Source organism: Saccostrea cucullata, unplaced genomic scaffold (genome assembly GCF_032062105.1).
Source record: "Saccostrea cucullata isolate Sc308-1 unplaced genomic scaffold, CSIRO_AGI_Scuc_v1 ctg1082, whole genome shotgun sequence".
Classification (NCBI taxonomy): Eukaryota; Metazoa; Mollusca; class Bivalvia; order Ostreida; family Ostreidae; genus Saccostrea; species Saccostrea cuccullata.
The window spans coordinates 29,561-55,817 of NW_026921701.1; the positions used below are offsets into that span (position 1 = coordinate 29,561).

The window sequence follows — 26,257 nt, forward strand, 5'->3', positions numbered from 1 at the left end:
TCGACTACTGACGGAGGACTGGAGTTTGTGAGTTCTAGATTTAATACGTAACACTGGAGATTCTGACTGGCCCGGGCTCCCATTGCAGGAGGAACTCCAAGAATGGTGAGAGGAAGCTGCAGTGGTTTGTGGAGCACACATCAGTGGATTGTGGAGGTCGTCAGAAAAGCTGAATCAAAACAGAAATTATTTAAAGCACTTGACATTATTTATGTATATTTTTATACAAACTAAGATGTATATAGATACAATAACATGAAGTTGTATTTCACTTCCTGCTGAAGTGTTCATATATTTACATACTAAAAAGATTCATAAATATTATGAGCAAGTTTTATATATATTCCATGTGGAAGATGAGAATATTTGAGGAATGACTCTAATTCTTGGCCAAATTATTTGATTATAACCTGGTTTGGGTCAGTTTACGCTTTATAATCCGCAAAGCCCACTGGCCTTAAAGGTCACCTGAGTATCATGTAACATCAAGAAAATGCACAACTAAGTCTTGTAGACCTTTAATTTAAATCAAACTTACAATAATTACTATGCCAGTAAAATCTATATAAAATTTATGGGCATCATCTCTTACCTTAAGTGCAATATTAAAGGACAGGTTCAGAGTTTATTTGCAAAATTTGAATGTGTATGTTTCACTTTTTAGCTCATCAGATTTCTTTTTGAAACATTAAATCCCTTTTACTTTTTAATTTGACATATCCTGTGCTAGCATTATTTTTACTGCATTGTCCTCTATAAAAGAGGGGGGTGGGAACCATAAATAAAGAGGGGCCCCTGGGCCACATTGCTCGTACGATGACTAGCTAAAAAAATCAAGTATTTAAAAAATTAAAATAGTACAATTCTCTGTTAACCTTGGACTTACAGTATGGCATGGCATTCTCAAAGTAACATCATTAGAATCTGAAATTCACACAGCCTTTCAATGGCTGTTGAAATATAGTATTACATGGGATAGAAATTTGTGCAAATGTCATTGAGTGTAGCAATGATCCAATGTCAGCGTTTCGTAAGGCAGAGAGGTGGGGCTTAAGACTAAGTTGTGTCATCGTTGTCATCAACGATTTAAAGTTACTATGTTATTCATTTCTTAACCAATGAGAATTTGAGAGATGTTAATTATGTAGCTTTGAGAATGCCACACCTCACTGAAAGAAGGATGACAGAGAATTGTACTATGTGATCCGTCTAAACCCATCCTGAAAGGGTAGAAGAGGCTTTTTGGTAAGAAAGCAAATTTACATTAGATGAAGATGTTCCCATATTTATTTGACTTAACGTGGGTTTAAAAGTTTTTCATAGATTTTAAGCTCACATGAGCTGAAAGCTACATGACAGCATCTTGAGCATTTTTGAAAAGTACCGGATACTTATTAAAACAAGAGGCCCACTGGCCTTAAAGGTCACCTGAGTATCATGTAACAACATTCCAACAACTGAGTTTGGTTTGTGTTTTAAACCAGAGGCCATGAAATTCAATTTTGAATGAGGCTTCATTGCTTATCATAACTATACTCTTGGCATGCTTACTTTGTTTACTTAATACCCAGAGGCAGATCAGAGTAACAAAGAGAATATTGCATTTAAACATTCTTTTAACCAGTCGTGCACCCTCTGACCCTAGCTGGGGGCCACATATTTCAAAATTTTCAAAAAGATATCTTCCCTCATCACAAATGGTTAATTATAACCAAAGAAGAAATTTTATTAAATCATTTTAAAATTAATTTCCAGATTATGTAACCCCCCCCACACACACAACTGTACCCCTGACCCAAGGGCCCTGAAGTTAATCTTTTTGGAAGAGGCACTCTTGCTCATCATAAGTATATACTTAGATCATTCGCATAATACCCAGCAGTAAAGGGAAAGATTTTCAAAGAATTCATTCATTTTCACTATTACATCAATAGAATCACCTACATCTTTACACCAGAACCCCTGACCCTGGGGCCATGAATTTCACAATTTTGGAAGAGGCACTCTTGCTCATCATAAATATATACTTAGTTTATTTAATACTTAGGATTACAGGAGAGTATTTCAAAGAATTAATGTATTTTCACTATATAATCAATGAGCCCCCACCCAACACGAGAACCCCTGACCCCAGGGCCATGAAATTCACAATTTTAGTAGAGGTACTCTTGTTAATCATAACTATGTACTTAGTTAGTTTATTTATTACCTAGGATTAGAGAAGAAGATTTTCAAAGAAATAATGCACTTTCACTACATGATTTATATAGTCCCACCCTAACACAAGAACCCCTGACCCAGGGGCCATGAAATTCACAATTTTGGAAGAAGCAGCCTTATTCAACATAACTATGTTCTTGGTTACTTAATTTAATACCCAGGAGCAGAGAAGAAGATTTTCAAAGAAATAATGCATTTTCACTTTATGATCTATATAGCCCTGCCTTAACACCAGAACCCCCGACCCTGGGACCATGAATTTCACAATTTTGGTAGAGAGCTCCTTGCTTATTACAATCATGCCAACAGTTTGACTGCTTGATGTCCAGGAGTAAAGAAGATTTTTAAAGATTGCATTAATTTTGGGGTTTTTAGCCCTACTTCTCAGGCCCTAGGGGGGAGGGGGGGGAGGGAATCTAAAATTCACAATTTTTATTCCCCTTCACCCATAGATGCTATATGCCAAAATTGGTTGAAATTGGTCAAGTGGTTTCAGAGAAGTTTAAAATGTTCAAATGTTAATGCACAATGCACGACGAATGACGACGGACAAAAATATGTATAAATATTTGAGTTTTGGAAGTGTTTATGGTACTTAGCAAAAAATTCTTCTGTGTTATGCAACTGAAATTTCCCGGTTAGGTTTGATGATATACATCTAAAATTTACTTCATTTTTTTAAAAATATCTCCACCAGACTTTAAATTTGAAAAATCTTGATTTTTCGTCTCTCAAAGTTGAATTGTGCCTTGCTCGAGAGAGAAGTCAGACCTGTTAACAGACAGACACGAGGACAACAGACAAACCTTGATTAAATAGAAAATCTTAAGTAAGCAGTATCATAATTGTTCCAATGAGCTAAAAATGTTGCAATATAGCTTTATATTATGCTACAGATACTAAACTCTAAAGAATGTGTGCTTTGCGAGGATTAATTAAGACTCTACTGACTGCTAGCTTTCTACTGATGTCCTGTTTTGACTACTTAGGACATCTCCCTTCTTCTATAAGCATGTTTAAATCAGGTAAGTTTTCCTGGTTATATACATGTGTAAGCTTGGAAATAAATAAGAACCTTGTACCTAGATCTGTCCTAACCTAACAGTCAGTGTCCGGGAGCACAGAACTAAGGTCATATTTATTGTCGAGGGGAACACACACAGTCTCAGATCGTTCTGTGTTGCTGAAAAAGAGACTCCATATTTAGAGTACTATAAAAATAACACACTTAAACCATCAGTAAGACTGTATCCAAATGTGTGAAAACAAGCAAGTTTGGTTTCATGTTATAACATGGCAATCTATTCTTTAATTTCCAAAGTTTCTGATCAGATTGTCTATTTATGTGGGGCTAACCAACACTGCACAACCAGCTCCATTTCTTTTCAATCTTGAGATGCCCCTTAAAATCATGTGAACTTTCTCTATGAATAACATCATTAACAGTGGTCCACTGTTCTCTCAGTAGAATGCCTTTTTTTAACCAAGGGTCTCTGATGAGATTATGCATGCAGCTCTACTGGTTTGTATTTCACCAAATGAAGAAGTGGGACTTGAATTTGAAGCTATGCAACAACAATAAATAGAATGGTTCCTAGTTAAGTGTCTCTCTTCTTGTGTCAAACAGGTTTGCCCTAAGACCATGAAGATAACGGGGCCAGGGAATTTTCCCCACCTTTAATCGTGTAATCCCCCATTTATTCTGGTATAAACCCTCAACTCCCCTGCTACTCCAATGCTAAGGGACAGACTTATGTCCCATAATTAATTTCAATCTGTCATAAACCATAAACTATACACAGAGTACCCCGTTGCAAGAATTTTCAGGTATCTCTCTTTTAAGTGACAATGGCAACATTATGTTCATCACTGTCAAAAAGAGAATTACGTTTCTCAATATAGTGTAACCCTTGCATGCCAAATTAGAATGAAGAGATCCAAATTATAGGAGTAGTCTTTTGCAAGAATTTCACAGAAATTTCTGTTTTAGTAACCATGGCAACACCATGCATTCATCAAAATTAAAAATTGATAGAAATATGATTCTTAGAGTAGTCTACTTTTGTTCAAGTTACACTGAAATCAGACCAAAACTAGTCATAAATGAAATTCACAGAAATTTTTATTTTTTGTAACCATGACAAATATCCTTGATTCATACTTCTTATTTCAAACTTCATGTAAAATGTTAGGATGCTATTGCCAAATTCACATCTCTTGATTGTAGTTTTAAATTTCTGTTATTTGACAAATATTCAATTATTTTTAATACTTCCCTTAATTAACCTTGATTGAAATTCAGCATTTTCAAATTATACAGTAAAAATGTACTTTGTTTTATTCCAATAGTAAAAGAGAGAACTCTTTATCATGTATATGTTACAGTAAATATATGTGTAATCAGGAATTTCGTGTATTTCCTGAATTATAGGAAATACTTGAAATTCCTATTCTGCTTAGAAAATATGTGTATTTGATTTCAGTTAGGAAATACATGCATTTGATTTCAGTTAGGAAATATGTGTATTTACTGAATTTTTCAATACTTTTCACATGTATTTACTGACTGTGTTTTGGTGAGATAATCTAAATATGAATCATAAAATATGAACAGATGCACAGTATATTAATATATAAATATTGCATGTAGTTGAGTGTAACATTGAAAATTTTCACCCCAAGAAAACCAGGCCTAAAATAAAATATCGTTTGTTTGCAGTTGCCTACCGACCCACTGAACATGCACCCGACCCAAACTTTTTTAAAGCCATTTTGTAATATTATTTTTTACCAAATTTTTCAGGATATTGAAACTGTTTCATTTTCAATTTTTTTTCTTTCATAATCAGTAGTTTATATCAAGAGTGGGGCATATTCATGTCAAGTAGACATATGAAAAACTCTATTTAATGTTATGTAACAAAAGTCTGAAAATATTTTTTTTTTCAAAGAAAAAAAAAAAGAATGCCTACCTACCTACCAAGTCTAAAAATTATAGGTCGGCAACTGCAAACAAAGAATTTTTTAAGCTTGGCCCCATTGTCAACCCAGGCGCAGCCGAGGTTGACAGTGGTTTTCGAGGGGTGAAAATTTTCAATGTTACACTCAACTACATGCAGTATTTATTATATTATACTGAATATTTTATACAAATACATTTTACAGTGAACCGTGCGTGCATAAATTCCGCGCAGTCGCTATTTTTGTAATACCACCCGTCGTCAAGCAATGTTGACTGTTGCTACGCAGGAGGGTGTGGTTCATTATTCTGAGCGGGTAGTTGTGTTTTTTATCAAATGTTTCTCAACGAATCAGATTCAAGTAATTTACATGAAAGTATAATATATGTTTATATTGGTTAGCATATAATGTGAATAAACGATATTTGAATAAACCTTTATTTATAAATTCATAAAATTAAAAAAATCATTAATTGTGAATATTACCAAAATAAACATGATGATACACTGCTTTCATTTTTCTAATAAAAAGTTTGTAAAAACTGGTTCAAATACATGTACATCAATCTGATATTGAAAGCTCAAAAATAATTACTTCCTTATAAATATATTTGAATTGTGAATATCAAGGTATCTGTTTTACAAAGAAAATACCTGAATGAAGAGACACAAAAAAGGGTTATTGTCCTTAGAAATATTTTTTAAAAATTAATTGATTAAATGAATAAACTATATATGTTCAAAATTCTTTTACTTAACCAATTTTTCAACACACATGGAAAACATTCTTCCAAAAGATATTTTTCTATTGCGAATGAATTTAAATTAATAAAAGTTTCTTTAAAAACTTACGCCATCACAAGGAGGATGGAAATACCTTAAGGCATTCTTAAGGATCCTGGATACTCTGATAAGAGAGATAACTCTTAATGACATAAACGTCTATTATTCTGTTATAGATTTGTCAAGTTGAAATGTCTTTTTTGTTTAATTTTGCTTTGCAAGCTATGATATAATTGTCTGTATTTTATTTCCTTATAAAATACATTTCCTTTGGAAAATCATAAGTCTTATAGGGTTAAAGCAACATTCAATATGAGTGAGCAGAGGATTTAGGAACCTTAAATGGAATTTTAGAAACACAATGCACCCCCCCACCGACTGTCCAAATCTTGTCCAGAATTGGTAATTAATGTATAACGTCAGCTTTGTAGAAACAATTCTTATCATTTCCGTCTTCAAAAGCATTCACACTAGCATTTGTTTAGTTACAGAATGTTTTAAAGCATATGTATATAGTCATCCAGCTTAGTTCAATAAAAACGTGTAAAATTGGCTAAAATTTTTAAGTAAACATATGAATTTCCTAGCTATTCAGTAGTTACATGTATTTCCTAAACAGCCAGTAAATACAATTATTTACTGGATGGTTTAGGAAATACATGAAATTTGTAATTTCACATACAGTATTTACTGTAACATATACATTTTTTACTGTACAGCATGATATCTTGAGAAGCTTTTGAGCTTTCGCAGTGAAACTCTATACTACAACTCCAAGGAAGATCCCTATTTAAGGTCAAAAGGTCAAAGTCATAAAATCATATTTTCTTGGTGATATCTCAAGAAGCTTTTTCAAAGAAATTTCATATCATAACTCCCTAAAGCTCAGCATGCCTTTTATAAAGTGCCCCCTCCCAAGATCTGCAAATACTCTTCTTTCAAGTGAGGGAGACAGATTCTCTGAATTAGCTTGTTTAATCAAAATGCATTTTAAGGTAGTCCGATCCTCAGGTTCATAAAATGAGCAGTTAAGTAAGCAAAAGTGCTCATAAAAGTATCTCTGAATCCACAGAGTTATGTTAATTTATCCACAGTATTTCTTTTAAGTTAAAGATTAAAGTTAATCATATTATATAGGGAAAATCGTCAAATCTCCAGTATTTTTGCAGAAAAAGCGAATAGGAATATCAGCTATGCATTTTCTAATTGCAAATTCATCAACAAATATATTTTAGGTTAAAAAACGATTGGTATCCAGGCATTCAGAGAAATTGTCCTGATTTTTATACTTATTTGGTATTTTTTGTCTTCTATTTCCATCATGTATTCTATGATACATAGTGTAAAAGGCTTTTGCTATCATTACAAAACACCACAAATCACTTCTCATTTCATATAATGCTAATAATCATTGGTATCTAAGGCTGGATTCAAGAAAACTTATTTCTCTAAAACTATATAATTGTTTTTTCCTTTTATAGGGTACAAATGTCAACTTTTATAAGACCATTTCTAAGACTTCAAAAAAACCTTGAATCTTATAAAGATGGATATAATGAAAATTGTTGCATGAAAAAATTTCATTTTCAAGCTTCATTTTGATGCATTTCAAATTAAATATGGATTTTTGGAGTTATCCTTCCTGGCTGAGGATCGGATATCCTTAAAGCTTTGGAAAGTCTTAACAATTAGCTGTGAAACTAATGAAAACATGTGATCCAGGATTTTTTTATGTGATCTTGCTTAGTTTGTATAAGCATGATAAAGATTAAATAGAGTTGAATGTACTTCTATTTATTGCTCTCAGCAAGGATTACTTTAGTTTAGTATGTATTAAATGATTACATACATTGTCAAACATAAGTATCCACTCATCAAAATACAAGCTCTGTACTGAATGTTGAATAAACATGTCTTCCTTTTTCTCCTAAACTAATCATGGTTAAAGTCCAAATGCCACTAATTATTTTTGAAAGATGGTGAAATGGAGCTAATTGGGACAAAAGGGTTGATGCCCATTTTTTATAGGTATTATCATATGCTTACTCTTCATGTTCTTTCTACAATACCATTTTGGCACAGTGTACAAATGAATAACATAGCATATATGCATATCGTTGCTGAAATACATGTAGTACTTTAACACTTGTTTTAATTAGTGAAGCAAAATTATCCATGGATTATCATTTTTATAGCTGGTACAATGTATATGCAATAAAATCTTTTTTGTAGAGCTGATGAGAGCACAGGAGTAAGCAGTTTTATCTATAAATTTATACATTTTGTAAACAATAACCAGCGAAGTTTGCTCATAATACTTGCGAAACTCAGTAGTTAGGCCATAATAAAAATATTCCTAGATTCTCATCTCCGCCCGCCCCGATTTTATACCCCCGCCTCGATTTTTTTTATTTCTGTTTTTCTTCGTCTTAATTCTGATTGGGATCGGCATTCATCTACCATTCTACTTTCGTTTTAAATCCCGCGAAAGTCGACATGATTTTGACAGCTGAAAAGATGGTAATTGCTGTAATACATGCATATATATTTTAAACAAGGGTCATTGGTTGTAAAAGATTGGTGATTATGTGAAGTAAGAGATAATTGAACCTTTACTATGACTTTTATTCGGGTATTGTAGATAAAATTACACCGATTGACCAGGTCAATAAAAAAACCTGCAAAATTGAAAAAATAAAAAATATAAAATACAAGAGGCCCAAGGGCCTTGAATCGCTCTTCTGATAAATTATACAATTATACAATCTATCCTAAGACCCAAGATGCATCAAATGACAAAGTTTGATGATTCTTAACCAGTTAGAGCTGAAGATATTTAAATGTAACTATAAAATACTATAAGTAGGTCATGGTGACCTACTTTTTGATTGAAATTTTCTGAGGACACAAGATGCATTAAATGACAAAGATTGATGAGTCTAAGCCAATAAGTACTTGAGATATTCAAAAGTGGGTCACAGTGACCTACTTATTGGTCAACATTCTTCAAAAACCCAACGTGCATAAACTGACAAAGTTTGACAATTCTAAGCCAATAAGTACCCCTAGAATACTTAAATATAGCCATAAATGTCACAAGTAGGTCAGTGTGACCTATATTTTGATCATCATTCTCCGAAACCCAAAATGCATCAAATAACTAAGTTTGATGATTTTTAAACCAATAAGTACCCGAAATACCTAAATATAGCCATAAAATGACAAAAGTAGGTCACTGTGACCTACTTTTTGACCTACTTTTTGGTCGACATTCTCCGAAAACCCAAGATGCATCTACTGACAAAGTTTGATGATTCTAAGCCAATCAGTACCTGAGATATTCAAAAGTGGGTCACTGTGACCTACTTTTTGGTCAACATGCTTTGAAAACCTAAGATGCATCAAATGACAAAATTTGATGATTCTAAACCAATTAGTACCTGAGATACATAAAACTAGCCATAAAATGTCAAAAATAGGTCACTGTGACCTACTTTTTTATCGACGTGCTCTGAAAACCCAAGATGCATCAAATGACAAAGTTTGATGATTCTAAGCCAATAAGTACCTGAGATACTAAAATATAGCCATAGAATGTCAAAAGTAGGTCACTGTGACCTACTTTTTGGTCGTTAATCTCCGAAAACCCAAGATGCATCAACTGACAAATTTTAATGATTCTAAGCTAATTAGTACCCGAGATACTTAATTCTAGCCATAAAATGTCGAAAGTAGGTCACAGCGACCTACTTTTTGGTCGACATATTCTGAAGACCAAAGATGCATCAACTGACAAAATTTGATGATCATAGGTCTAATAGTATTCAGGATATATCTTTTAAACAATTTGAAAACAAATGCCTGCAAAGTTCAAAAAGTAGGTCACAGTGACCTACTTTTTGATAAATATGTTTTAAGGCCTCTAGATGCATCAACTTACAAGATTTGGTGATTCTAAACCTCTCGGTGTCTGAAATAATTGGATTAAATGTTTTAGAAAAGATTAGCCATAAAATTCAAAAAGTAGGTCACAATGACCTACTTTTAAGTTGATGTTGTTTGTGGACCCAAGATGCACCAACTGACAAAGTTTTATGATCATAGGCCTTAAAGTGTCCAAAATATGCCTCCATATCAATTTGAAAACAAAAGCCCGTAAATTTAAAAAGTAGGTCACCATGACCTACTTTTGTATTAACATGATGTCAAGTCCTGAGATGCATCAACTTACAAGATTTGATGATCCTAGTCATTATAGTAAGCAAAATATCAACGTTTTTAATAAGTGTAAATTTTGGTCAACTTTGAAGTGACCTTGAGACCACGCCCTTTGCCCCAGGGTCATGCCTTGAACAGTTTTTATTCTTCAACATATCCTGACCCTTGTATGTAAGTTTGGTGAAAATCTGCCTAGTGGTTCTGGAGAAGAAGATTTTTTAGCAACCAGTACTTTTGATTTTATTTTCGTGATTATCTCCCCTTGTTTTAGGGTCCCACCCCTAATTTTAGTACAAATGGTAGCCCTTGGGCCAAGGATATCCTGTGACAAATTTGACAATAATTGGCCAAGGGGTTCTTGAGTTATGGCCCATATTCTAAAAAGTTAACGCACACCGCACAAATGGCCATAGCATTAGCTCTTTGAGCCTTTGGCTCAGAAGAGCTATAAAGCCACCCGCCCATCTCGATTTTTAAAAAAATTCGGATGAGAATCTAGCAATTTATTTATTATGGCCTTATTGTATTTACATTGCTAGATAAAACCGCCACCTCCTGTGCTGAAAGTAATTGAACTGCATCATCAATGTCTTAAATCATGTAAATAATTAAATTTAATAAAAGAAAAAAATACCTTGTATTTTGTTCCATTTTCTTCACATTGGATTTTAAAACAGCAAATGAATTGTCAAACTTGCTAAGGAAGTCTTGTCCAGAGGTATCTAATTCTTTCTCTGACTTGTTTTTTTCAATCTTCATTGTGTCAGTACTTTCACTTTCACTTTCAGTGATAGGATTGTTTGAATTTAGTCCTGAGCTACTAGAACGAGATCTAAGGGTATTGTCAACTTCTATTACTTCACAGTTTTTAGGTAAGTCACTTGCAAACTCATTAGTGATTGGGATTAACAGGTGCTCTCTTAGAAACAAACTGTCATTTGTCCATAACTTGTTTTCTCTTTTAATTTGTTCTACCTGGAAAAAAATACATTCATCATAATTCACAATCGTTTTTTTTTTAAGTGAGAAAACAGAGTGAGCAAACCTAAAAACTAGAGTTGGGCACAAATATCAATATTTTGTTATATTGCAATGACAAAAAATATCGTATTGCAATACGTTTTTGTAATATCTGTAAATTGGCAAAATGCTTAGACGAAGGAATTTTATCATTAAATATAAATATAAATGTAAGAAAGGTAGTTATTAAGTCAAACAGTAAGATAGATTGTTTTATTTAAGCCCCCTGAGAAAATTGCAATACTTGTGTCACAATTCAATTTTTTCAATACGATACAATTTAAGAACGAAACTATTCATAAGGTTAAAGAAAACGCAAACAAAGAGTAAAAAGTGGTGATACTAAATATACTACCAGGGGTATGCAATCTAAAAATTCAAGTTGGGCACAAGTAAAAAGTTATTAGCCCAAATATTAAAATTGAAAAAAAAATTAATCATTGAAAAAGTCAGGGTACTAAGGTCAATCTTTTGAAAATTAAAATTTTATTTTCACTATTAAAATTAAATCATATAAAATTAATGATTATGACAGAAAATAAAAATGAATTACTGATTATTTTGTACTTAAGCTCATTTAGAATGAAAATAAATTCATTTTGTTTTCATATTAAATCCTTAAATACACTAGAAATATATTTCATATCTTTCAGTTGATTGAGTGATCGTAAATAATTTAATGAGATATCTGCATGTATTTACAATAAACAATAGGAAAAAACCGATCGTTTTTGGAAGTTGTAATATGCAAAATGAAAATTATGGAGATTTAAATTGGCAAAATGCTTACCGGTTGTACTTTATGTATTACAGTAGTTATAATTTTATTTTTGTTAATTCATTAAATATAAATATATGATAATGTAATTTTCTCCCTCGTGTGTGAAAGGTCAAAGAGTTATTAAAAAAAAGTCGAACCGAAAACAGTAAGATAGATGATATTTCTGTTAGTTTTATGGGTGTATTTCAAAGCAGAAATCTAATAAAATCAACAAGATTTTTTCCCCCTTTTGCTTACTTATCATAGTTATTTACATTTTGCATGTAAATTAAAGTTAATATAATACAAAAATGCCATTTTTATAACATTTAAAATATTGCAATACATATTGCAATACAGTTAAAAATATCGCAATATATCGCAATACAAAATCTTTGGCCAATACCCAGTCCTACTAAAAACAGAGAGTTGAACAATAAGCCATCACATTTTCACTCTTTCTGAATTATCTCCCCTTGAAAAGGGTGTGAACATTCATTTGAACAAACTTAATCTTTGTTGAGTTTGGTTAAAATTGACCCAGTTCGTGGTTCTGGAGACGAAGTCGAAAATTGGAATATGAAAACACTCAGATGAGCATTGCGGCCGATTGATCTCATCATTTCATATAGGTCTACTCATAGAACAAAACAGTACTGTTGTGAAGTTTGCATTCAAAAAAATTTCCCTTATAGCTTATCAGAATATGACATCGCAAATAGTTTGGTCTCTACGTATCTTGAGCAGAACTGGTATTTAAAATATGGTTTTAAAAAACTTTACCGAAGATCCATATTTCAGGGCGATTCCCATCAGAGTATCCGACTGACTCACTCTGTGTTTTACCAATAAAGAAGATTTTGCCACTAATCGTGTTGCAGTTCCATACTTGGTTTGTTGTTCTACAAATTTACCAAGCAGCTGACTTTCGGTCCCGCTGCAGTCATCCGCCATTTTGGACAAAGCAAAATCACGTGATACAAAATTCATCGTGATCGGCAAGGCGTTTTTTGTAATTTTACAAAATCTATAATACAAAAGAAATTTGTTTACGTCGAGAGTCGGTGAAAAGAAAAAAAATATGAGCTACCAACTGTACAGAAATACGACCCTTGGACACACGTTACAGGAAAGTCTTGACGAATTGATATCGGTAAACAAACCTTTCCTTTATACAGACTTCTGGTAAAAATGGTTTTGAAACAGGAAGTAAGAAATTGCGACGGAAAAGCATGTAACACAGTTCTGGTATTATGTAAAAATATCACAAGGAAGGAATTAAATATGCCATACTCATCTCCAGCGTGTTTATGATATACGCAGATCTGATTGTCAACTACTCCTTCACTTTTATTATTAATTTTAGTGTGAAATAATAAGAAATACCCTTATAACTTTAAGTTTTCCAGATCGGTTATTAAAGTAAGCGACTAAAAATTTTGGTTTGGTGTCTCTACGAATCCTTGACCATTGTCACATAATCTCAGTTAGGGTTTTGTGCTCTGACTTTGAGTGCTTGTTTTGATTAATACGGGCAGAAATGAATTATCAGTCCGCTTCAACTTTTTTTACTTTGGACATCCTTTTAATTCCCATCACTATAAAACTTTCATTTCGAATACCAGCAAAATATAAAGCCTCTGATGTTGAAGAGTTCCAGCAGTAGTCTGCTTCAAATACTTGGTACAGGGACCTAGACCTAAAATTTAGGGAGACCACTTCTCCCTCATAGAAATTTAAGAATTTTTGAAATGTAAGGAAAATTCCTAGCATGCGTATAGCTCATTGATCATTTTAATACGTTTTAGGTCACCTGAATAAACACGGTGACCTATTGCTATCCGTTTTTGTCCATCGTCGTTCTTTGTGCGTCGTTCGTCGGCGTTAACATTTGAACATTTTCAGCTTCTTCTCTGAAACCACTGTACCAATTTCAACCAATTTTGGCATATAGCATCTGTGGGGAAGGGGAACAAAAATTATTAATTTCATGGTCCCTGCCCCCTTGGGGCCTGGGGGGTGGGGGCAAAACCACTGAAATTAGTGCAATATTTAAAAATCTTCTTTACACCTGGAATCAAGCAGTCAAACTGTTGGCATGATTGTAATAAGCAAGGAGCCCTCTACCAAAATTGTGAAATTCATGGTCCCAGGGTCAGGGGTTCTATTGCTAGGGTGGGGCTATATTGATAATATATTGAAAATGTATTATTTCTTTGAAAATCTTCTTCTCTGTTCCTTGGTATTAGATAAACTAACTTAGTACATAGTTATAATGAGCAAGAGTGCCTCTACCAAAATTGTGAATTTTAGGGCCCCAGGGTCAGGAGTTCTGGTGTTAGGGCTGGGCTCTATTGATTATATAGTGAAAATGCATTAATTCTTTGAAAATCGTTTTTGTGCTCCTAGGTATTAAGTAAACTAAGTTAGAATATAGCTATGGTGAGCAAGAATGCCTCTACCAAAATTCATGGCCCCCGGGTCAGGGGCTCTGGTTTTAGGGTGGGGCTCTATTGATTATATATTGAAAATGCATTAATTCTTTGAAAATCTTCTTCTATGCTTCTGGGTATTAAATAAACAACCTAAGTATATAGTTATGATGAGCAAGAGTGCCTCTACCAAAATTGTGAATTTTATGGCCCCAGGGTCAAGGGTTCTGGTCTTAGCGCGGGGCTCCATTGATTATATAGTGAAAAATGCACTATTCTTTGAAAATCTTCTTCTCTGCTCCTGAGTATTAAATAAACAAACTAAGTACATAGTTATGATGAGCAAGAGTGCCTCTACCAAAATCGTGAATTTTAGGGCCCCAGGGTCAGGGGTTCTGGTGTTAGGGCTGGGCTCTATTGATTATTAAGTGAAAATGCATTAATTCTTTGAAAATCTTTTCTGTGCTCCTAGGTATTAAGTAAACTAAGTTAGGACATAGCAATGGTGAGCAAGAATGCCTCTACCAAAATTCATGGCCCCAGGGTCAGGGATTCTGGCGTTAGGGTGGGGCTCTATAATGATTATATAGTGAATATACATTAATACTTTGAAAATCTTCTTCTCTGCCCATGGGTAATAAGCAAATAAACTAAATGTACCTACATACTCAGTAGTTATGATGTGCAAGGGCTCTTCTTTTAGAATTGTGAATTTCCAGGCCCCTAGGTCAGGGATACCATTGGGGGGGGGAGGTGGAGGGCTCGACTTATATACTGAAAATGAATTGTTTGATATCTGCCTCTTGGTATCAATCAAACATTTTTAATAAGCAAGTATGCCTTTTCAAAAATTGTGCAATGTATGAACCTAGGGTCAGGGGTTCATGTGTGGTAGGGACACTTCTGATCATTGCTGAATATTACTGATTAGTTTATATGCATTTTTTGTTCCCCTACCCTGCCTATGGGTATTAAGGAGGCTTGGGGGTCAACAAATTAAAAACAAATTAACCACCAGATATAAATAAAATTTTTTGATATATATCATAGGGATGGGTATCGCCAAAAATTTCGTATCGCGATATATCACGATTTTTTCCCAAAATATCACGATAATATCGTGATATTTTATAAGCAATTTTTACAATGGTTTTTAATGAATTGTCATTATTTTTCTTAAATATATACTAGAAAAATAAAATTTTACTTTTTTGAAATGTTTATGTACATAAAATTAATCATGTTTGGATGGTAAGATGCCGTTCTTTTCACATTTTACAACATTTTTTAGACTTTCTATAATTGAAATTTGAAAGATTGAACAAATAAATGAATAATTTCTGGAGTTTATAATATGTACCTAAATACCGGTATTTAGGTCTCCGTATCACGATACGTATCACGCAACAAAAAATCGCGATATACCGGTATACCGATAAAATCGCACATCCCTAATATATCATATCTTTAGCTGTCAATTATCATTTGACAAAAAAATTTCATACATATCAGTTTTAAAATTTGATTGTTTTGGTATATCTTTATATGGAGATCTTCTAAAGGAGATTGAAATAGTCTAAAAATGGCAACGACCACTCAGCCCCTTTAAGTAACCAAACTAAGCAATTACTAAGTTTATTGTAATGATAAGCAATGGTGCCAGCCTCTCTCAAAATTGTGAATGCCATAGCATCTACCTTAAAACATGAACCAAATTCAATCGTTTAAAAGTTGTTGCATGATTCTCAGGTGACCTATAAGGCCCATGGGCCTCTTGTTTTAAAAAATAAAACTTTTGTTTATAACTTAAATAGATTTCAATAATTTTTCTGTATTAATGTCCTAGTAAAAATAATTAAAAAAAAAAGAGAAAACGATTCTCAATTCCCCCCCCCCCCCCCCCCCCATTTACAAGGTATTTAAATATCTAGCAAAGAAAAAAAACCTATAGAAAACAATGATAATGTAAAAAGTTTCTTATTGATAAACTTGTTTATCAAACATTATTTGTTCATTTTTTGCATAGTATGCACAATTGACTTAAATTCTCTCTTCTTATTGAAGAAAAACTTTGATTACCTATGTGTATACCCCCTGCTTGAAAAGTGGGAGGGTATATACTGATTGGGATGTCCGTCAGTACATTCGTCCATCTGTCTCACACTGTATGTTCCTTCATCTGTTTGTTACGCTCAGGGGAACACATCTCATATCTGCAACATACTCCTCTTTTACCAATGAATGAAATTAAATGAGACTTTCACAGAATTTGGAATCTGGATATTTTTATGACAGTTTATTTTTACAAATCTGGGTCAAAAAGCTGTTGATTAATTTTTACCTTTAAAAATTTTGCGAATTAGCGGTAAAATTAAAAAGTAATTAAAAGTTAAGTTTTTCACAACAGTTTATATGTTACGCATATATATGTAGAAATATACTACACATGTATAAATTACATTTGTAGATACAATATTAAATGATGCCAACATTTAATAGTCAGAACATTAATTCAGCAAATTTTTGTGTAAATTTTGTGTTGCTGATTTATTTTTTAGAAAAATATTTTTGCACATTGAATGCATGCACAAATTTGCTAAAAATTTATTATAGTAAAAATTTCCAGATTTACCGTAGTGCCATTGTGACCTCTATTTTAACTTTTTAATTAGAAACATATTTTGGGTTTCAAAACATGGACATTGCCATTTTTAGCTCACCTCAACGAAGTTGGGGGAGCTTATGTAATACCCTCGGCGTCGGCGTCGGTGTCGGCGTTGGCGTCCCAGGTTAAGTTTTTTGGAGCAGTTTTCTTTTTAAGTACTTCTATGTCCTATATTGATTAGACATGCATGGAAGATGCTTCTAATGTGTTTCATTGTACCAGTCAAAGTTTCAGATGCTGCAATTTCAGCAAAGGAATGGCTAGGTTAATGTTTTTGGAGCAGGTTAACATTTTTGGTGCAGTTTTTGGTGCAGGTTTCATTTCCAAGTAACTATAAGCCCTATGTTGACCAAACTTGCATGGTTGATACATCTAAGGATGCATACTACTGGGCTTGCTTCGGATGCTGAATCTGACCTACATTTTCCGGATGAGTGAACAGGTTAAAGTTTTTGGTGCAGGTTTCATTTCCAAGTAACTATAAGCCCTATGTTGACCAAACTTGCACGGATGATACATCTAAGGATGCATACTATCAGGCTTGCTTCGGATGCTGAATCTGACCTACATTTTCCGGTTGAGTGAACAGGTTAAATTTTTTTGTGCAGGTTTCATTTCCAAGTAACTATAAGCCCTATGTTGACCAAACTTGCATGGATGATACATCTAAGGATGCATACTACCAGGCTTGCTTTGGATGCTGAATCTGACCTACATTTTCCGGTTGAGTGAACAGGTTAAAGTTTTTGGTGCAGGTTTCATTTCCAAGTAACTATAAGCCCTATGTTGACCAAACTTGCATGGATGATACATCTAAGGATGCATACTATCAGGCTTGCTTCAGATGCTGAATCTGACCTACATTTTCCGGTTGAGTGAACAGGTTAAATTTTTTTGGGCAGGTTTTATTTCCAAGTTACTATAAGCCCTATGTTGACCAAACTTGCATGGATGATACGTCTAAGGATGCATACTATCAGGCTTGCTTCGAATGCTGAATCTGATCTACAATGTACATTTTCCGGTTGAGTTAACAGGTTAAAGTTTTTGATGCATAATTCATTTCCAAGTAACTATGACTTCTTTAATGACCAAACTTGCACGGATGATACATCTAAGGATGCATACTACCGGGCTTGCTTCAGATGCTGAATCTGACCTACATTTTCTGGTTGAGTGAACAGGTTGAAGTTTTTGGTGCAGGTTTCATTTCCAAGTAACTATAAACCCTATGTTGACCAAACTTGCATGGATGATACATCTAAGGATGCATACTACCAGGCTTGCTTCGGATGCTGAATCTGACCTACATTTTGTGGATGAGTGAAAATGTTAGTTTGTGATGAATGTATCATTTCCAATTAACTATGAGCCCTATAATGAGCAAACTTGCATGGACGATACATCTTAGGATGCACACTAATGGACTTACTTTGGATGCTGAATTCGACATACATTTTTTCAGATAATAGACCAGGTAAAAGTTATGGGTGCAGGTCAATTACCAAAAAACTTGAAGGCTTATATAACATTGTATAAACCAAACCAAACTTGCACAAATGTTGCATCAGGAGATGAAAACTCTCAAATTTGCTTCAGATGCTTAATTTTAATTACATTTTCATGAACAACTAGTTTAAATTTTTTATGTAGGTCTATTTCGATGTATTCGATCAAAATTGCTTAAATATTTTCATTTCTGGAATGTACACTTTTTGTTGGTTAATTGTGTGACTTTGCCTTACTTAAAGACAACATTCGTTGAGGTGAGCTCTGTAATCTCTGATTACCTATGTTTTTTTAATGTTGAAGGGTACCCATGTCTTATTGGCAACTCCTATAAAACTTAATCAAATTTAATGATACTTTCACAGATTCTTTATTACATAAATACATTGTCCACCTCCTATTCTACTTTCTGACACTCATTTTGGGTCTCCCTGAGCAAAACATGGATTTTGCCATTATAACCATATTGGAGGTAGAGGGTATCATTTAGTGAGTTCATTGCTTACAGTACCTTTAGTTAATATATCTATGGTGTTGTGGCATAATTATTTAAGAGAGAATAAACTTACATGTTTTCAATTTTTTTTCACTTTTCAAAATGGTTGTACATGTATTTATTTGATCAACAGCATAAGCAAAGTAAATTTTTGATATTTTAAGAAATTGCAAACTTAATTAACATTTACTGACTAGAAAAATATGAATGTTTGGACAGTGTGGACAAATCACTCCTCAGCTGGCACTGAAGGTTCTGCTCCAGTTTGACAAAGCAATCAACACAGCCCTGGCTAACCGAGTGAAGAACAGGATACAGCTCAAGGTACTATTGTCAGAGTAGGACAAGACAGGAGGGACATAGTAAACATGGAAAATACACAAATGTCAGAGTAAATACGGAAAATACACTATGTCAGAGTAGGAAGGTCATGAAAATAGGGACATAGTAAACATGGAAAATACACTATTGTCAGAGTAGGACAAGACAGTACGGACATAGTAAACGTGAAATACACAAATGTCAGAGTAAATACGGAAAATACTCTATTGTCAGAGTAGGAAGGGCAGGATAATAAGGACATAGTAAACATGGAAAATACACTTTGTCAGAGTAGGAAGGGCAGGATAAATAGGTACATAGTAAACATGAAAAAAAACACTATGTCAGAGTAGGAAGGAAAATACACTATGTCAGAGTAGGAAGAACATTATAGATAGGGACATAGTAAACATGGAAAATACACTATTTTCAGAGGATGTGTAGGAAGGTTATGGCAGTAGGGACATAATAAACATGAAAAAAAACACTATGTCAGAGTAGGAAGGGCATGAAAATAGGGATTTAGTAAACATGGAAAAAACACCATTGTCAGAGTAGGAAGGGCATGAAAAAAGGGACATAGTAAACATGGAAAATACACTATTGTCAGAGTAGGAAGGGCATGACAGGGACATAGTAAACATGGAAAATACACTTTGTCAGAGTAGGAATGTCATGAAAATAAGGACATAGTGATTATGGAAAAAACACTTTGTCAGCGTAGGAAGGGCAGGGCAAATAGGTACATAGTAAACATTTAAAATACGCTATTGTTAGAGTAGGAAGGGCATGACAGGGACATAGTAAACATGGAAAAAACACTATTTTCGGAGTACATGTAGGAAGGTCATGACAGTAGGGACATAGTAAACATGGAAAAAATGGTTTTGTGTATTAGCTAGGGTCTTAAGAATGCAAGTTTGAAAAGAAATCTGCTAATAATGCATATTCCTAACCAAAAAATGCTGTACATTTTTCTTTCATACTTTGTCAATGTGTAAATTCTTTTACAATTGGGAAAACATTAAAATTAAGTTTATTTGTCCTCTTCCAACTTTGAGTGAGAAAATTGGTCTGTAAGTAAATGACAGAGAATTTCAACATGACTGCTGAATTTTCAAAATCTGGATAATTATATTAGTATCTCCAAATAGTATGTTGTTAAATATAATTGTCCTCAAAGTATGGATTCTTACAGTCAGGGGTCAGAATTTTACTCTGAAATTTAAAAATAACTTCTTTGAAAGACTACAGGGCCCTAAACTGTAAAATTCTAATGTGTTTAATGTGCAATGTAGGTCAAGTTCATACCCCCCCCCCCAAGTAAGGAAAATTTTAAAATATTCTGTTTTACAAAGAATGTAAAAGAAATTCTGTTAAAATCAGCTCGAGTTTTATATTAAAAAATATGGGCTATAAAATGTCAAATATTCCTTTTATAAAGTAATAATTTTGCAGTTTTAATTAAATCAGATATGGGGAGTTCAATTCTGGATAGAACCTTGAATTATGAGGCAGCAATATTCTCCAAGTTACCAGTATATTCTCATCCGATGTTCTATATTTTGAAAGTTGTTTGTCCTTGGGATTTTGAGATGCATAAACATTTATACATAGAGAAAAATAAGAGAAAAGCTTCTGGTTTGTAAAAAAAAAAAACAAACAAAAAACTGGTAACCATCAAGGATCATGTGTCTTTGTATTGTAGAAATGTATATAACAATTTTCTTTTTGTAAGGAATAGTCTACCATAAGTATTGTAACTTTAGTAAAAAAATAAAGTCTGAGAGTTTTTCCTCTGTCAGATCTGGTATTTTGGTAATCTATCAGTTTAATTTTGTAGGGAAAACTGAATACCTACCGCTTTTGTGACAACGTATGGACATTTGTGTTGAATAATGTCGATTTTCGAGATGTTCAGGAGTTGGCTAAATGTGATAAAGTGAAGATAGTAGCATGTGATGGAAAAAGTAAGTTAGTTAGAAGAAGTGGAAATAATGTTATTCACTTTTTTTAGGTATTAGGTCTTGCTCTTTTTACAATTTAAAATCTCCCATGATTACCCCTGGTAATACGCAAGACTCCAATGTCCAATAGTATTGCCAAAGTCAGATAATTCCTATCGTATGAGATACACTATGCTAAAGTCCAAAGTTAGATGGTGTGGAGAAACAATGTTGATGATGCCATAATATTTGGACATCAATCCTTGACACTGCTGGACCTGATTTCATAAGCTAACAATTCTGTTTTAGTCATCTGATACAATTTTACAGATTTTTCTCATCGCTTGAACCCACAAGAGATAATATGCACCACTCAAGTGGTAAGTCTTCACAGTACTTGGACTGATAAGAGTCAGTCTTGCAATTACCCAGTGTTTGAAATAACCGTGTGCCCGACCACCCGAGATGCACAAAATTGCATTTTCTTTGAAAATCTCCTGGATATTAAACAGATGAACTATCTATGATGAGCAATGGTTCTTCTTGCGAAAATGTGAATTTCAAGGACCCTGCGTCAAGGGTACAGTAGGGGGTTCTGGTGTTAAGGTGGGACTCTATCGATTCTAATATACCGCAAAACTCAGTTATAACGAAGTCGCTAGGACCTATAAAATTACTTCACTATATCTGTAATTTGTTATAACCGTGTAAGAAATTCATTAAATTTATATAGCTGGGGATCCAAGATGACTTCGCTATATCTGTAAATTCGCAATATCCGTGTTCGTACTAAACAAGTTTTACTGTTTATACTGGTGTGTAATGGAATTAATGCTTGAAATCTGCTCCTTGATATTAATAAAAAATTAGTGATGAGCGAGAGTGCCTTTTCCAAGATTGTGAAATGTATAGCTCCAGGGTCAGGTGTTCCTTTAGGGTTGGGGCACTACTGATTATTGCTGAATATTACTGATCAGTTGAAATACATTTTTTGCTCCCCTACTCTGCCTATGGGTATTAAGTAACCAAACTAAGCATGCGAAGTGTATACTTATGATAAACAATGGTGCCTCTTTCAAAATTGTGAATGTCATGGCCTCTCGTTTGAAACATAAACCAAATTCAATGGTTAGAAAGTTGTTGCATGATGCTCAGTTGACCTATAAGGCCCATGGGCCTCTTGTTTGGATTTTAAATATGCTCATTTTGCAAATCAGATAAAAGTAAAAAAAAATCTGTCCAGTCAATTTTTTTCAAAATCTACCCCAAAATACCTACAAAAAAGTAATAATGTTATTATTTCTTTGCTTACCCGTTCACTATTTATTCATGGATGTCTGACGGACAAGAAATTAAATTAATACTGAACTGATTTCTGCAGGAGCCAAATTGCTCAGGTGAACTTGTTTTTTAGCAGACAATCCCAAGTGTGGAATTGTGGATGCATTTTTATGACGTGGAGCAGAGCTTGATGGTCATCTAGCTGGCATCCAATCTAAGAATTTGAATCATCCTGGGGTAGTGTAGATTTTAAATTGATCAAATCGTGATCCCAAGGATGGGGTAAGGCCAAAAAAGGAAATACGGGGGGGGGGGGGGGGGGGGGGGGGGGGGGGGGGGGGGGGGGGAATCTGGTGAACAGCGGCAGGGTCAAGATACTCAGGTGTTTTGTGGCCTGTGGGCCTCTTGATCATATTGTGGACCCTGGTTTGATGTGTGGCTAAGGCTGGAATTAAAATTTTGCTTGATACATGATAAAAATATATTTAAATTACTGTGGTTTCATCAATATTCATTGAGCACCAATCTTCGAGGATTTCGTTGTTGAGCAGATCCACAAATTCAAATGTTCATTGAATTAAAAAAATACATGTATGATATTCATTTGTATAGGCAATGCTTTTGTCCATGAAATTACGTACATCCTTGAAAACGTCTCTTTTACAAAATCCACAAAATCTGATGCCAACGAAAATTGATGAAACCACAGTAGGTAAAATAATTGACTATTAAATATTATTTCCTTTCATCATTGTAGGTGCATCTGGTCATGAATAAATATGAAGAAATGACTCTCCTATGCTGTTTGGATATTTTTGTTGCAATAACATCTCACATTCATCTTACAAGATGAGCATTTCAGAAGCAGTAACAAGTTTGTAGATATAAAAATTATGTTTTTGCTTCAGTGCTTCATTTAAATTTGCCTAAAAATTGTAGGAAAAATGGGAAGTGAGTCTTTGTACATTTGCATAAAAATGGCCAAAAAAAGAAATGCCACTGGTCCAATTTTCTTGCAATTCAGGTAGAATGTTGTTTTGTGTAAATCAAAAGTTTAGGAAACTGTTCCTATAAATGTATAGAATACATCCACAGTGCTCTATTTAGTACTTTTAGTCTTGTACATTTCATGCATTGTGTACATAGTTCAATGACAATATCAAAACTCATGTATATTAAAGGAATATTATACAGATGAAGTATTTGTTATTCTTTAAAATGGATGCCATTTCTGACATTAAAATTAGTTACAAACAAAATGGAGATACAGAAGATGAGTTACTGCATCTTCACTAACCAAGGGTTATTGATACGCTACTCTCCTCACAAACCCTTGGCATATGGTGTTAAAAAATTTTTTTCAAGTTGAGATTGGAGTCGATCGACACCACTTGACCAATCAGCAATTTTTTTTTGTAAATGATGATATCTGCATTCAGAACATATTTTGATTCTTTTTTCTCGGGAAAGAAAAACGCAAGTAAACAACTATCACATGGTATTCTATGAATAGATATGGTGTCATCCAAAATCTTAAGATATGTACACTTGGGTCAATTAATCGCTCTAAGTTACTCCCCTTCGTTATTCACTTATTATAGTTAATCACTGTAAATAATGTCACTTAAAAGTTGAATTGGATAACAAAATTATGAATATGAATTTTTTTATGAATACAAAAAGTACTTTCATAGTGTTTAATGGTCATGCAGGTTGATTTTTATATGATAAATAAATGAAAATGAGATTTTAAAAAAGCTTCTCTTCGTACATTGAAAAAAATCTCAGAAGACCAAGAGTTGGGGGGGGGGGGGGGAGGGGGGTAGCTAACAGTGTTCCAGAACTATTGTTTTTAATTTAAAATTAGGCAAAAACATAGATCCACTTCAAGATTTGTTTCTGAGTACTAAATTAATATTTTGGTGATTCTTGATCATTCTATTTCTCTAGTTTTTAGCTCACCTGAGAAGGCGCAAGTGAGCTTTTCTGATTACATTTTGTCTGTCGTCCATCTGTCTGTCTGTCTGTCTGTAAACTTTTCACATTTTCGACTTCTTCTTAAGAACCACTGGGCCAATTTTAACCAAACTTGGTACAAAGCATCCTTGGGTGGAGGGGAATTTAAATTGTTAAAATGAAGGGCCAGGTCCTCTCACAAAGGGAAGATAATTAAGAAAAGACAAAAATAGGGTGGGGTCATTAAAAAAATCTTCTCAAAAAGCACTGGGCCAGAAAAGCTGAAACTTATGTGAAAGCATTCTGGGGTAGTGTAGATTCTAAATTGTTCACATCATGACCCCCGTGGGTTGGGCGGGGCCACAATAGGGAATCAAATTTTTACATAGAAATATATAGGAAAAATCTTTAAAAATCTTCTTCTCAAGAACCACTGAGCCAGAAAAGCTGAAACTTATGTGGAAGCATCCTTGGGTAGTGTAGATTCTAAATTGTTCAAATCATGACCCCCGTGGGTTGGGCGGGGCCACAATAGGGAATTTGAATTTCCAAATTAAGACCCTTGGGGTACGATGGGGTCACTGTAGGTATTACAAGGGGGAAATCTGGTTAAGAATCACATGGTCAAAGCTTCTCAGGTAAGCGATGTGGCCCACGGGCCTGTTGTTTAAGCAAATATAGCTTCATTTATCAGCTTATTAGCTTGACTGGTCAGAGACCAGAAGAGCTTATGCAACAGTAAGGTGTCCGTTGTCTGTACGTCTAGCCCTCTGTCCGTCTGTAAACAATTTTTCAAAATGCTACTCCTCCTACGGTTTTGGTCTGATTTCAGTATAACTTGGCACACAAAGAGACTACACTTAGATAATAATTTATTTTTGATTGATTTTGAAGAACAGTGTTGCCATGGTTACTAAAAATAGACTTTTCTATGAAATTCCTGAAAAACGCTACTCCTTCTACAGTTTTGATCTGATTTCAATAGAACTTGGCACACAAGTGGACTAGTCACTAAGATACCTAATTTAGTGCATCGGTTTGATTTCCATGAACAGTCTGTCTGTCACACATTGGTGTACACATCTCTTATCTGCATTCCTCTCATACCACTGAATGAAATTTGATGAGACTTTCACAGAATCTTTATTACATAATGCCATTGTGCACCTCCTATTTTATTTTTTGATCCGACTCATATATTGGGTTTTCTATCGTGTTGTAAATTTTCAATTTACTAGGGGGAGGTTAAGTTCAGCCACTGTGCTGCTAATGATGAGCCATCATATGGAGTTAGATGTACGGTGAGTCCCGGAGGGTTGTTAGTAGTCACTGTATGTGTGTTCTCACTGTAGATATGGTTGGGAGCGCCAGTGAGATTGACCCAGTTTCCCTTTCTGTTGAAGTGGTTGCTGTAGTTGTCGATGTTGTCCTTGATGTTGTCGTCCTGGGGGAGTGTCGTCTTGCCCTCCACTGGCTTCTTGCTCTGCCTGGCCCTGGTTTGCATTCCATCGTTTTGATTGTCCGGCTTCATCGTGATAGGTCAGAATGGATCAAAAGGATTTTCCACCAGTGGTATCTTTCGCTTTGAGATGGGGATTTCGGATGTTTTGTGGGGGAATGAGCTGTTATGTGCAGGGGACACAAGTCTTGATGCACTGCGTAATGAAAAATGACAAAGTCGGAATTAAAA

General features: G+C 34.2%; 2 protein-coding genes across 3 annotated transcripts; one reads left to right on the top strand and one right to left on the bottom strand.

Moving 5' to 3' along the window:
* Positions 1–45: 45 nt before the first annotated feature.
* On the bottom strand, positions 46–12,951 carry LOC134260597 (lysM and putative peptidoglycan-binding domain-containing protein 1-like). 2 transcript variants are annotated; one of them, XM_062743147.1, is made up of 4 exons: positions 12,745–12,951; positions 10,816–11,156; positions 3,303–3,403; positions 46–169 (listed from the first exon to the last, which is right to left on the bottom strand). In XM_062743147.1, the coding sequence occupies exons 1-3, from the start codon at positions 12,949–12,951 to the stop codon at positions 3,319–3,321; spliced, it is 633 nt and encodes a 210-aa protein (XP_062599131.1). In that variant the 3' UTR covers positions 46–169; positions 3,303–3,318. The 2 variants fall into 2 exon arrangements, with proteins under 2 accessions (XP_062599131.1, XP_062599132.1); XM_062743148.1 differs by having other exon boundaries at positions 49–169; positions 3,296–3,403.
* On the top strand, positions 12,936–23,806 carry LOC134260598 (transcription initiation factor IIA subunit 2-like). The gene is made up of 4 exons (XM_062743149.1): positions 12,936–13,114; positions 19,283–19,387; positions 21,228–21,354; positions 23,369–23,806. The coding sequence occupies exons 1-4, from the start codon at positions 13,043–13,045 to the stop codon at positions 23,386–23,388; spliced, it is 324 nt and encodes a 107-aa protein (XP_062599133.1). The 5' UTR covers positions 12,936–13,042; the 3' UTR covers positions 23,389–23,806.
* Positions 23,807–26,257: the final 2,451 nt, after the last annotated feature.

Excerpts from the sequence above, each read along its gene's own strand:
- LOC134260597 (XM_062743147.1), bottom strand. The coding sequence starts at position 12,951 with ATGAATTTTGTATCACGTGATTTTGCTTTGTCCAAAATGGCGGATGAC. Across the intron at positions 11,157-12,744 it reads CCCTGAAATATGGATCTTCG|GTAGAACAAATTAAAAGAGA; the intron begins GTAAAGTTTTTT and ends ATTTTTTTCCAG. Across the intron at positions 3,404-10,815 it reads AAAATGGAACAAAATACAAG|CAACACAGAACGATCTGAGA; the intron begins GTATTTTTTTCT and ends TCTCTTTTTCAG.
- LOC134260598 (XM_062743149.1), top strand. The coding sequence starts at position 13,043 with ATGAGCTACCAACTGTACAGAAATACGACCCTTGGACACACGTTACAG. Across the intron at positions 13,115-19,282 it reads GTCTTGACGAATTGATATCG|TGTGGACAAATCACTCCTCA; the intron begins GTAAACAAACCT and ends ATGTTTGGACAG. Across the intron at positions 21,355-23,368 it reads AGTAGCATGTGATGGAAAAA|GTGCATCTGGTCATGAATAA; the intron begins GTAAGTTAGTTA and ends TCATCATTGTAG.